At 41.0% G+C, this 13,716-nt stretch overlaps 1 protein-coding gene and 1 long non-coding RNA gene across 3 annotated transcripts in view; both read right to left on the bottom strand.

Annotated features, from left to right (window-relative positions):
• itgb2 (integrin, beta 2) overlaps nt 1–13,716 on the bottom strand; it is a 36,700-nt gene that overhangs the window by 4,384 nt on the left and 18,600 nt on the right. For both annotated transcript variants that reach the window (XM_008296829.1, XM_008296828.1), the window contains exons 8-15: nt 13,285–13,380; nt 13,103–13,192; nt 12,817–12,954; nt 10,440–10,630; nt 8,007–8,239; nt 6,694–6,913; nt 6,307–6,521; nt 4,356–4,522 (exon numbers count right to left, since the gene is read on the bottom strand). In XM_008296829.1, the coding sequence (XP_008295051.1) occupies nt 4,356–4,522; nt 6,307–6,521; nt 6,694–6,913; nt 8,007–8,239; nt 10,440–10,630; nt 12,817–12,954; nt 13,103–13,192; nt 13,285–13,380 (1,350 nt within the window). The remainder of the gene's footprint in view (nt 1–4,355; nt 4,523–6,306; nt 6,522–6,693; nt 6,914–8,006; nt 8,240–10,439; nt 10,631–12,816; nt 12,955–13,102; nt 13,193–13,284; nt 13,381–13,716) is intronic.
• LOC103368439 (uncharacterized) lies at nt 160–1,042 on the bottom strand. Its single transcript, XR_520775.1, has 3 exons — nt 913–1,042; nt 731–820; nt 160–582 (listed from the first exon to the last, which is right to left on the bottom strand). It is a non-coding gene; the product is annotated as an uncharacterized LOC103368439 (long non-coding RNA).

Below are 13,716 nucleotides of genomic sequence, written 5' to 3' on the forward strand. Positions count from 1 at the left end.
ACCAGTGCTACCAGTGAAAAAGTTAGTCTGGAGCCCTGAATAGTGTTTTTTTTCATTATTTAGGTTAAGTTTGATGAATGGTTTTGAAATTTAGTTCTGATAAGTCTTAATAATGTTAAATTAGATTATGATTACAATATCCTCCAAAGGAAGTAGAACATTTGCATTCCTGTATATAGTTGTGCTGATGTTACTCATATTCTAATTTCTGATTTAACATAAAAGGGCATTTGCAGACTGCCCCCCCCAGCTAAGATGTTCACCAGCCGCCACTGTGTTGATGTATCATAGTCGCTGTATTTAACACTTTCAAACATATCATTTTTACTTTCTTTAGTATACACCTGTATAGATAAAAGACAATTTAAAATTACAATTATAAAACCTAAAACTGATGCACTTGATAAAAAAAAATCAACAGGAAAAAGTTCCCAAAACACTTACGTTTTGTCCCACACGCACATTATCACAAACCCCTGTCCTGTCCCCTGCTGGTCCTGCATGCACGCATATAGGGGTGTAGACAACTCTTACATTGTCAGGAAGATTGTCATGGGTCACAGTTACTTTCGAGGACAAACTCTGTCATGGATGACAAATTTGACAAGACTGTGAGATACTGACAGAAACAGCACAAAATGGTCAGGGAATACCAGCAGTTTTAAAAATACATGTACATATGGAATGACAAAAGTTGTAAATTAATACACAATGACAAACTGCAACTTACATTGTAGGCAGTTTCAATCAACTGAACAACATTTTTAGAATCTGATGACAGAACTCCCACTTCAGATTTTGGAATCATTTTAGAGAGGTCCTGGAAAAACATGAAATAAAAAATCACGCTGAGTCTACATTTTCTCTTGAACAAAAAGAAAGATATATGGAAATAGAAGTGAAAAAATGTACCTTGTAGACACTCTCTACATTTTTTGTCACTGCAAATATGGGCTGAATATTGTTTCTTTCCAGCGCCGTAGCTAGTTGTCCAACTGATGGGTAGTCCTGCAAATAGCAGTCAGGGAAATTTTTCAATTATTTTTTAAGGGAGTGGTATGAGGAAGACACAGAAGGGAACTCTTTTTCTTCTGCCTTAGCATTTTTCCTTTGACTGTTACAATCACATTCTTGCATCTCCACCATATGTACAGTGCTGTGAAAAAGTATTTGCCTCCTACAGTGGAGAACCTTCCCACGAGTGGCCGGCCAACCAAAATGACCCCAAGAGCACTTGGGGTAACTGGACGACTTGCTGTGATTGATGGAACCATGACTACTGTTCTCTAACAGAAAATCCTGAAGGAGAACGTTCGGCCATCAGTTTGTGACCTCAAGCTGAAGCACACTTGGGTTCTGCAGCAGGACAATGATCCAAAACAAACCAGCAAGTCGGCTTCTGAATGGCTTAAAAAAAAAAACTAAATAAAGATTTTGGAGGGGCCTAGTCAAAGTCTGGACTTGAATCCGATTGAAATGCTGTGGCATGACCTTTAAAAGGCCGTTCATGCTGGAAAACCCTCCAGCATTGCTGAACTAAAACAATTCTGCAAAGTAGAGTGGCCCAAGATATCTCCACAGAGGTGTGAAAGACTCATCGCCAGTTCTGGAAAACGCTTGATTTCAGTTGTTGCTGCTGAGGGTGGCCTGACCAGGTATTAGGTTTAGGGGGCAATTAATTTTTTTACACAGGGCAAGGTAGCTTTGAATAGTTTATTTCCCCAAATAAATAAAATCATCATTTAAAAACTGCATTATGTGTTTATGTCATGACCCCCCAGCCTCAGCCCCAGCCCTTTCCTGTCTCCCCCTTTTTCTCCCTCTCGTCTCCCTCCTCTCTCTCCCTCTATGTCTCTGTCTCTTGCTCTCTGTCCCTCTCCCTCTCTCCCTCTATGCATCTCAGCACCCAATCAGATGATCACTGACAGCTGCAACTTCAGACTCACCTGCTCTTAATCACCACAGCTCCCATAAAAACTCTGTTCATTCCACCACACCTTGCCAGACCACAGACTAGGGGTGTCCAATCTTGGTCCTCAAGGGCCACAATCCTGCATGTTTTAGACGTTTTCCTCTTCCAACAAACCCAATTCAAATGATCAGCTCATCATCAAGCTATGCAGAGGCCTGATAACGCTCCTAATCATTTGAATCAGGTGTGTTGGAAGAGGGAAACATCTAAAACATGCAGGATTGTGGCCCTCGAGGACCAGGATTGGACACCCCTTGTCATGCCCTCGATTTCTGGTGCCGGCTAGTGGCGGCTGGTTCCTGTTTTGCCTCCTTCTTTGGCTCTCTCGCTCTCTCGCTCTCTGGCTCCCTCTCTCTCGCTCCAATGCCAGACTGTCGTACCATGCAGTCAGTATTTCCTGTGCATCCATCTCGCCGTCAGTTTGTTTTACTAGATTTCTAGACTTTTTTGCTACCCAGCCGGATCTGCTACCGACCACCACCAACCATCCACTGGTCACGGTTCATCTCTCACCATCTGCCGCCTATCCACCACCGGATTCAGCACTACATCTGTCTGCCCTGGTTCCTGGTTTCAGCCATTCTCCGGTTCACTCTGCCGCCAGCTGTCGCTCCCTGCTCTCCGTCTGTATTGAGCCAGTTAAGCCGCCACCACTCTGTCTGCCGATTTTTCAGTAACTGCATTTAGTGTGTACATTTAGTCTGTCATAGATTAGTAGTTTTTCCCAGTTAGTCTGTTCACCTTTCAGCTCTTTGTCAGTCTGTGAGTACCTTCGTCAATGCTGTTTAGTTTCTGTCTTCTCAGCATTTAGCTTTGAGCTCCTTTCGTTAGAAGTTTAGTGTTTTGTTTTCTCTCAGTATTTGTCTGAGCTTCTTTTGTTGTTCTGTTAGTTTCTCAGCATTTTTTTAGTCTGCGCTCCCTTAGTTCAAATGTAATTTTATTTTCTTATTGCTTACTCAGCATTTTCCTGAGCTCCCTTAGTTCTGTTATTTTCAGTCTGTCTCCCCATCTTAGCACTTAGTTGAGCTCTTTGAGTTAGCATTCAATTTTTGTTTCTTCCTAGCCAGTCAGTACCTGGTGTTGGCTGTGCTTTTTGTAATTATCTTGTTTTTGGATTCTCTTTATTTTGTAATTGTTAAACTGCCTTGGTCTACCGTGTCTCTGTCTGCGCTTGAGTCTCCGCCCTGCCCGTAACACCCCTGCCATAGACATTCAGCCCTCAGGTTTCTGCCAGTACCTGCTCTGTCTCCTGCCACCGATTCTCACCCTGCTTCCAGCCTGGATTCCCCGAGCCTGTCTGCCCTCTCAGTTTTGTCCCCTTTTGTGAGTATCTCCATCTTGTTTTAGNGTTAAAGTCAGTAAAACTCTCAACTCTCTCACCCAGGGACATGAAGAACGATGACATCATCATCTGCAGCTTTAATGCTGATTGACAGCTCAGTGCAGCTGGTCATGTGACTCACTGACAGTCTCAGGCAGAGCAGACAGAGAAAAATGGCTCCTTCAACTTAAAGCAGGTTTAAATTGTGTCAAAATGGAGGTCAGACGGGTCCAACACAGACCGAGGACCCGACCAACGCTGCTTGCAGCTTTAATTATTATTATTACTAATGTTGTGTTGGTGTTGTGTTGTACTAGTACAACAATTTCCCTGAGGTACCCTACCAAAGGGATCAATAAAGTTCGATCTATCTATCTATCTATCTATCTATCTATCTATCTATCTATAATGGATGGATAAAAATACACTTTTATTTTCTATGACAATAAAATAAGAATACGGTCAAACTACAAAAGTAAGCAAAACATTTTAAAAATCAATTCAAAATCTAATAGAGAGCCAGTGTAGGAGGCAAGCACTCTTCATCCTGGTAACAGATGAAGAAGCAGTGTTATGAACCAACTGGACATGGTGGAGAAGGGTCCAGGCTCGCTTTCTTAAGTGCGTTGTCACAATCAAACCGAGAATGATAAAGGCATGTCGAACTCTTTGTAGATCATTCATTGATAGAAAGAATCCAATTGTAGCAATTATATTTAGCTAAAACTAATAAGACTGAACATTTTCAACTTTATCATGAAAACAAAGGATATTACTCCAAGATTTCATGCAACCTGCCAACTATTATTTGACACCTCACCAAGATTAGCTCCAACAGAGCTGATGAAATTTGGTGGACTGAACTGAATGACCTCAAACTTATCACCATTAAATTTAAGGACATTTTGGGTTTAAACATCAAGTATAACTGATTATTGTTGGCATAAAAATTAAACTATAGATAAGGCAACAAAACTAAAAACAGCATAAAAGCGCTAATTCTACATTTTTTAATTTGTTTGTAGTATTATTAAGAAATGACATTCAAATGAACTGTCTCACCTCTGCCCACTTGGATTTCTTCTTTTCATTCTCAAATTTCCTGAACTCTTTCAGGTCCTTCATGTAGATGAGCAACTTGATTAGCATCAGAAGTATAATGCCAATGAAAGCCACAGCCGCAAGAGACCCTGCGATGATAGCTGTGACACTTGGTGGTTCTGGACAGTCTGGAGGAAAAATCACAAATTACAGTAAGCAAGTTTTACAAAGTGCAAGAACAGTGAAGTAGTTTAAAAAAAAAAAAAAAAGTAATTATATATAGATAACTGTATATCTTATGACTTTTTAATATCATACTAGCAAAGTTGCTCTATGGAGGGCAATGTTTAGTCTGTCTATTTTTGTCAGGTATTCGATACATCAACATGCTGGCCTAATGATCCATTCACCCATGATCTATACACCATTTAATCCTCACTAGGGTTGCAGGGGGGGCTGTAGCCTATCCCAGCTGACTTAGGGAGAAAGCAGGGGACACCCTGGACAGGTAACCAGTCTATTGCAGGGCCACACTTGTAGACAGACATCCAAGCACACTCACATTCACACCTACGGACAATTTTTAATTAACCTCAACATGTTCTTGGACTGCCCTGGCGACCTGTCCAGGGTGTCCCCTGCCTTCGCCCTAAGTTGGCTGGCTCCAGCCCCCCCACGACCCTAATGAGGATTAAGCGGTGTGTAGATAATGGATGGATGGATGTTCTTGGATTTGTGGGAGGAAGCCGGACAACTCGGAGAGAACCCACGCTGCACAGGGAGAACATGCAAACTCCACGCAGAAAGATCACAGGCGTCCTCACCGGGACGCGAACCGGCGACCTTCTTGCTGCGAGGCAACAGTGCTACCAACTGCACCACCTTGCAGCCCTGGCCTAATGATGGTTTTGCAAAAAGTCAGAGGCTCACCAAGGTTAGTATAAGAACTTGAACATCTAAAGCAAATTTCATGGCACCTCTCATAGTTTTGAACGTCTGAACGTTGGGTGGTCCAACATTTTGGTCCAGCGTGATATCTCGTCGACTACTGGGTAAATTACCATGAATGTCTCGCAAGTTTCCTTGGTCAGCCTCTGATTTTTTATGTAAAACCATCTTCAGGCCAGCGTATTGATGCATCCAATAACATGCAAGAATAGGGCAGTGGCTCAGGTGGTAGAGCAGGATGTCCACTGATTGGTTGGCAGTTCAATCCCTGGCCCCTCTGCATGCCGAAGTGTCCTTGGGCAAGACAGTGAACCCGAAGTTGCTCCTAATGTCACAGGCACTTTGTATGGAAGTTCTGTCACCGTTGGTGTATGAATGTGTCTGTGAACGGGTGAATGAGGACCTGTAAGTGCTTTGAGTACCACTAAGGTAGAAAGGCGCTATATAAGTGCAGACCAATTACCATGAACATGGTCAGTATTACACCTGCTGAACATCAGTCTGACAAAACTGTCACTGTATTAATACTACAATGAAACTATGAAAATGTTCTTCAGCGATTTTAAATGTTTGTCAGCCATGTATAGGCAGCTGTAGTTCAAATGGTAGAGTGGGTTGTCTAAAAAATTGCAAGATTGGTCGTTCCATTCCCAGCTCCACTACGTGCCAAGTGACTTTTTAAAGTTATTTTTTGGCCTTTGTGGCTTTATTAGACAGTGTAGTGAGAGAGAGACAGGAAAGTAGGGTAGAAGAATGGGGGGAGGACATGTGGGAAAAGGTCATGAGCAGGATTCGAACTCATGACCTCCACATTGGCACTGTAGCCCTGCACTTGGCACACCAGTTCAACCAGGTGAGCTATAGCGGCGCCCCATGCCAAGTGACTTTTGAGCAAGACGCTGAACCTTTCAATGACAGGCCAGCACCTGCCACCACTGTCACTGCATGAATGTGTGTCGAGAAGCTGTAAATAGGTCCACACAATTCATCGTTGAGTTTTCTGTTCTTCTTATCAGCAGCTTACCTCTTTGTTTCTGAATTTCAGCCGTGTAATTATCCTCTCCAAACAACTGCTCCAGCTTAAATTTAATCCAGCATCCCTCACTGTCCTTCTGCTGGCACTCCTTGCCTGGTAAGGCAAAGTTGTCAACCATCATATAATTGATGTTCTCTCCACAAGCCACAGCACAGTTCTTTTTCAAGGGACCAGAGTCAAAGCCAAGGCATTCAATGCAGTTCCTGAAAACAAGATAAAAGTTTGGATTAGAAAATCAACAGGTAAAATGAGGAGCTACTTGATTCTTTTATGATCAAAAACTGGGAAGTCTCCTTTTGAAATTTAATGAACCAATTTTTAAAAAAATATAATAACTTAAAAATAGAGGCTGAGTGGTAAGTTCAGACTGCTTACAGTTTGGTCTGGCATGGGTCTGGGCAGCCAAGGCATGTCTGGCATTGTGGCCGTTGGTATCCATCCTTACATTCACAGCGGTTGCATTTGCAGTCCCCTCTGCCATAGCACACAGTGTTGTTTGGGGTACGACAGCCCTCCTCAGACACCTTGCACTGACAGGCAGAACCCTCAAAGCCTGGAAAGCATTTACATACTCCACACTTGCAGTCGCCATTTCCTAGTAAGGAATGGAAAGGAGAGCTCGTCTGAAATCAGCACCAAATAGTGTAAAAATGAGGGCTGTCATGTCCACAGCAACTAGTTGATTGGTTGGTCAATATGTTCTTATCCAAACAAATTCTCATTAGTCAGACAATCACTCGAGTTACTTTCATAAGGAGAAAAGCACTACATCAACAGCCATCAAGGATTAATCTGATATTTATGGCTAGCGGGTGTAACAGACGACCAGTGAGCATTCTTGCGTTTTCAGAGCACTGAAATAACCTGACCTAACGAAGACTGCTAACTTCTCTCGAACTGATTGCCTAATTTGTTTAGCATTTACAACACATTAAAAATTGGCTCCATGCTAATTGATACCATGTCAAATAAGTCCTCAGTGTGGCTGCATTTTGTTAATACCTAGTTTTTAGCTGGTTAACATGTCCATATGCTGTTTTTTATATGCTATAAGAAAAATCACGAGTGAAAGAAGGTGTCAGCACCATGGTCGGTCATTTCCACCCTGAAACAGCAGTGTACAAAACTTCTCTCAAAGTTTCAAAAACAAAAATAAGCTAAAGAACCTGTCGTGTCAACTTGCCAGGTTGGGCTTTCTAAATCATTACTATTCTTTAGAATTGGTTTCTTGGTCCAACAGGTATGGAGGGATCATTCCAAAAATAAAATTTGCCATGGTGTATCATTGAATAGTTTCATATCCCCTGTTCAAGTCTAGTCTGGGGCAGTTTTTGCCTGTGACCCCTCTTCTTTCCGATCGATTGGGTTTTTTTTGCAATCCATTGTCCTTTCCTCCCTACTATCTTGATATACCTAGTTGCACTCTACAGCTAAATAGCAAATATGAATGCAAAGAAAGCAGGTTCCCAAATGCAGATGAATGAATGAAATGAAATGAAATGAAATGAATGAATGAAATGAAAATGAATGAATGAAAATGAAATGAAATGAAAAATACTTCATTCATCCCAGAAGGGAAATTCAATTTGTGATTTTTTTTTTTTTTCAAATTTCAGATGTTATAATACATAGTATTATTGTGTTTGTAAAAGCAGACACTTAAAAAAAAAAAAAGACTGCAGCTCTACCTCCACACAGCTTATTCTGGTAGTTCTCACAGTGTTCATCGTCGCATTCGCAGAACTTGCCGTGGTACCGGCTTCCTTGGTTTGTGCTGTGGCACTGGCACCTGCCACACACACAGTCTCCTCGACCCTCACACTCAGTGTCATTCTGCCTCTGACAGGATGCTCGCAGGGAGTGTTCATCTTTATTACCTAGGGAGCACTCACAGGTCTGACCAACGTAACCGTCCATGCAGCTGAATAAGGAAAGGTTAGACAGCACAATAAAACTCCAAATTAGCAAAGAAAACTAAGAAGTGTTTTTAAAAAGTAGCTTTCATCAGCCGCCGCCCCTACAGTACATGACGCATTTTCTAAATGAAACTTACTTTTTTAATATTTTCCACACAACACCCTTTCAAGTCACAACACTGTCTCCTCTGTACTTCTCTTTGTGTACAGTTTTAACAAACAAAATGTTACCTGGTGTGATTTAAAGGTGCTCGCATATTTTCTAAACTTTGGACAGAGCAAGGCTAGCTGTTTCTCCAGCTTCTAGTCTCTATGCAAAGCTAATCACATGAGTGTGCAGACTCTCATATTCTGCCCACAATACTCCTAAATGTTCAATGCAAATCACTCATTAATAGGAAGGTGGTCACATATTATTATTTGCATATTATTCCAGAAGGGAGTGGAGGTTGTGTTACATGATGCTGCCACCTGCTGTCACCTGTGTTAATTCTAGAAAAGGAAAGTTACCCAAATTAAAGTATACAGTCAGACACTTTGCTGCACTACCAATGATGAACAAAGAAAAATATAACCCTTTGCAAAATCACAAAAAAAATTTAATTATTTAAAATTGTATCTTATAATAATTATTAAGTACTAGAATGAAAACATCATTTAAAAGTTTATTGTTGTCCATCAATTATTTAAGAAAGGGAAGAAGGGAAAAGTGTGGTAGAAAAAGCTACAGAAGCAACAGGGAATACTGCAGCCTTGAAAGGATTGTCAAGAAAAGCTGATTCAAGAACTTGGGAGAGTTTTACAAAGGGTGGACTGCATCCCACAAAGAGCTACCGAGCACAGCCGGGTTCAGGAAGGAGCTGTTGTACTCCACATATCAAGACAGTCCTGACAACATCAGAAGTTCGTATCTGGGCTGAGAAGAAAAATGACTGGACTGCTCAGTGGTCCAAAGTCAGTTTTTTGTTGTTTTTTTTTTTTGTTTTTTTTTTAGGTCAAAGTAAATTTTGCATTTGATTTGTGAATCAATGTCCTAGAACTTGGAAGAAGAGTGAAGAGGCACAGAATCCAAAGTGTTTGAAATCCTGAGTAGAGCTTCCACAGTCTGTGATGTTTTTTTGGTTTCGTGTAATCTAGGGTTGGTCCACTGTGTCAAGTCTAAAGTCAAGGCAGCACCTCCCAGGAGATTTTACAGCACTTCATGCTTCCATCTGCTGACAAGTTTTATGAAGATGCTGATTTCTGTTTCCAGCAGAACTTTGCCACCTCCCACAGAGACAAGACCACAACCAAACGATTTGCTGACCATAATATTACTGTTCCCCACAAAAACTCATGGAGAAGCTGAAGGCTACTATTGAAGCAGCCTGGGCTATAACACCTCAGCAGGGCCACCGGCTGATTGTCTCCATGCCACTCAGCACTGATGCATTTGTGGTAAAGAAGCGCCAACCAGGTATTGAGAGTAGAAATTAATATACTTTTTAGAAGGTGGACATTTCTGTATTTTAAATCCTATTTTTTATTGATCTTGGGAAATATTCTAGAAATGTGAAATAAAGGATTTCTGATTTTCATGAGCTATAAGCCATAATCATCTAAATTAAAGCAGAAACAGCTTGAAACGTTTCACTTTACATATAATTAATATAGAATAAATGAGAATTTACCCTAGCAAAAAAATAAAACTAATTTTCATGATGTTCTAATTTTTTAAGATGCACTAGTTCGGCCTGCTGTCACAGCCATGTTTGCAAAAGCAAAGGCTGATGTCATTGTCTGTGGTTTTATGCCACTGCACTCAGACAGGGCACTTTTGGAGTCAGATGTTGCAGATGTATTAACAGGTGTCCTGCTGCCTTTAAATGGCTGCAGGGGTTTATGGAACTAAAGAACAGACTTTTCCCACAGCATAAACCTGCTAAGAACAGATTCTGTCCATAAATAAATAATAAACCATATTAATTGTTTCGTTCCCATTTTAACAACATCAAATGTTATTTTAGTTCCTTCACTGGCAGTGGAACGTACAGAAAACTCAGGTACATTTTAAGCATTGCTGTGCTCTTTACAAAAACACCAACCGCCTGCTAACAGAGGTCATAATTCATACAATACACTGCTCGTCAGGAAAACAAGGATGTGTATTGCCCACATGTATCCTAACACACTTATACAGTCATTGTTTAGGAGGTGAACACTTACCTGCAAATACCACAGTTGACGCTTCCTCTGTTGCTGCAGAGTGGATGGGCTTTGTCTGTCGGGTCTTTACATAGACACTCACATTTGGTAGATAAGGTCACTGTCAGTGTGTCTTTGATGCCCAGTGGTCTGATGGTGAAAGACTTCTCCTCCATACATGAGTCTGCTGTCACAGTGACATCAAAGGAAATCTGGAAAGGGTCAGACATTTGTGCAATAAGTGAAACATACACTTATTGCCCCCCCCCCAAAAAAAAAAAACTACAGACAAGTAATTCAAAAGTTAAAACATTTCCATTCTTTTTCCCTAATATTCAAAGCCTTGGACTTGTCTGTTCTAGCTCCTCCTGAGTCTTCATTCTCAGTTGGTGCTGCTTTCTGCTGGATGTCTGCTTTGCTACTTATTCTGTCTTCAGATTTTTTGAACAAAATCAGCTAAGGTGTTCACGACAATGACCAGATAAAAAGTAGTTCTCAAAAACAATATTACATTTGAATTAACAACATTCATATTCTTTTGTCATATTAACATCCTCACTAGGTTCGCGGGGGGGCTGGAGCCTATCCCAGGTGACTTGGTGACCCTGGACAGGTCGCCAGTCTATCACAGGGCTACACTCAGAGGCAGACAACCAAGCACACTCACATTCACACCTATGGACAATTTAGAATCACCAATTAACCTCAACATGTTCTTGGACTTGTGGGAGGAAGCCGGAGAGAACCCATGCTGCACGGGGAGAACATGCAAACTCCACGCAGAAAGATCCCGGTGCCCCCACCGGGACGTGAACCGGCGACCTTCTTGCTGCGAGGCAACAGTGCTACCAACTGCGCCACCTTGCGCCACCTCATATAAACAATATTTGTATTATTAACAGATTTAATATTAGTCTCTACTGCGAGTTTACAAATTCTACAATTCCTGAACACATGAGTGTGTATGTAGCTCAAAAAACTTTTTGTGATCATGTGACCTTGGCCCGGGCTCTGATTGGCAGCTGCAGACTTTCTCACGGGGCACAGCTCGGTGCGTCCCGGACCCACCCAATTTTGCTGTAAGCCAATTAATTTTGTCTTTATTTGCTTTTTTCTTCTGTGGTTGGATATCAAAACTGTCCTTTGACGTTCTTACAACCGTGCTTTCTGACACCATCACACGGCCTTTCCCCTCTTCTACTTCACAGCTACTGACTGATGGCTTATTCTTGTATATAATATATGTTATATTGATTTAAAAAAAAAAAGAAAAAAGAAAGGTGAGCTTTTACAGGATTGAATTTCCCTTCTGGGATGAATAAAGTATTTTTCATTTCATTAATGCATCGACCGTGCTGTCAATGGAGAAAAGACCGCTCACAGTGATGAGTGACTTCAATCGAAAAGTCATAGAGAAGTTTGCTGAGCAGAAAGAGAGAAGAGACAAATTTTTTGTTCACATAGCTCCAGACTGCATTTGTGACCTTCTTTTTGAGAATGTGAATTGATGAACACGATGATCATGAAGCTGTATAAGTGTCGTTGTAACCGGCACAGGAAGCTACTGTGTTAACCACAGTGGTGGAAAGTAGAACTTTTATGACTTCGGTGTGCTGCAGTATTTACGCCTAAAAATGAGGTCTTCTCATGAAAAACAGAGCACACCTGCATTCCCTGTTTTTCCGCTCATAGAAAAGACCACATGTAGAATACATGTAACTGGGTTTAGCCTCAGACAAATCTGACGTTAGAACGCCCCAGTTTATTATTTTTAAAGTCATTTTTGGTCACACACCTGTCAGAGCACTCCACAGCCACCAAGCAGCAGCTACCACAGCCGGCTATTTAGGGAGCATCAGTAAATAGTAGCGTCTATTGATACAAAAATGTTCAGCAAGTCATATGTTTTGCCTTTGACCAGGTGGGAGGTGGGACAAAATGAGAAAGTGGGTCGCACCAGTGCTACCAGTGAAAAAGTTAGTCTGGAGCCCTGAATAGTGTTTTTTTCATTATTTAGGTTAAGTTTGATGAATGGTTTTGAAATTTAGTTCTGATAAGTCTTAATAATGTTAAATTAGATTATGATTACAATATCCTCCAAAGGAAGTAGAACATTTGCATTCCTGTATATAGTTGTGCTGATGTTACTCATATTCTAATTTCTGATTTAACATAAAAGGGCATTTGCAGACTGCCCCCCCCAGCTAAGATGTTCACCAGCCGCCACTGTGTTGATGTATCATAGTCGCTGTATTTAACACTTTCAAACATATCATTTTTACTTTCTTTAGTATACACCTGTATAGATAAAAGACAATTTAAAATTACAATTATAAAACCTAAAACTGATGCACTTGATAAAAAAAAATAAACAGGAAAAAGTTCCCAAAACACTTACGTTTTGTCCCACACGCACATTATCACAAACCCCTGTCCTGTCCCCTGCTGGTCCTGCATGCACACATATAGGGGTGTAGACAACTCTTACATTGTCAGGAAGATTGTCATGGGTCACAGTTACTTTCGAGGACAAACTCTGTCATGGATGACAAATTTGACAAGACTGTGAGATACTGACAGAAACAGCACAAAATGGTCAGGGAATACCAGCAGTTTTAAAAATACATGTACATATGGAATGACAAAAGTTGTAAATTAATACACAATGACAAACTGCAACTTACATTGTAGGCAGTTTCAATCAACTGAACAACATTTTTAGAATCTGATGACAGAACTCCCACTTCAGATTTTGGAATCATTTTAGAGAGGTCCTGGAAAAACATGAAATAAAAAATCACGCTGAGTCTACATTTTCTCTTGAACAAAAAGAAAGATATATGGAAATAGAAGTGAAAAAATGTACCTTGTAGACACTCTCTACATTTTTTGTCACTGCAAATATGGGCTGAATATTGTTTCTTTCCAGCGCCGTAGCTAGTTGTCCAACTGATGGGTAGTCCTGCAAATAGCAGTCAGGGAAATTTTTCAATTATTTTTTAAGGGAGTGGTATGAGGAAGACACAGAAGGGAACTCTTTTTCTTCTGCCTTAGCATTTTTCCTTTGACTGTTACAATCACATTCTTGCATCTCCACCATATGTACAGTGCTGTGAAAAAGTATTTGCCTCCTACAGTGGAGAACCTTCCCACGAGTGGCCGGCCAACCAAAATGACCCCAAGAGCACTTGGGGTAACTGGACGACTTGCTGTGATTGATGGAACCATGACTACTGTTCTCTAACAGAAAATCCTGAAGGAGAACGTTCGGCCATCAGTTTGTGACCTCAAGCTGAAG

Source organism: Stegastes partitus, unplaced genomic scaffold, assembly GCF_000690725.1.
Source record: "Stegastes partitus isolate 25-593 unplaced genomic scaffold, Stegastes_partitus-1.0.2 Scaffold1155, whole genome shotgun sequence".
In the NCBI taxonomy this organism is placed as follows: Eukaryota; Metazoa; Chordata; class Actinopteri; family Pomacentridae; genus Stegastes; species Stegastes partitus.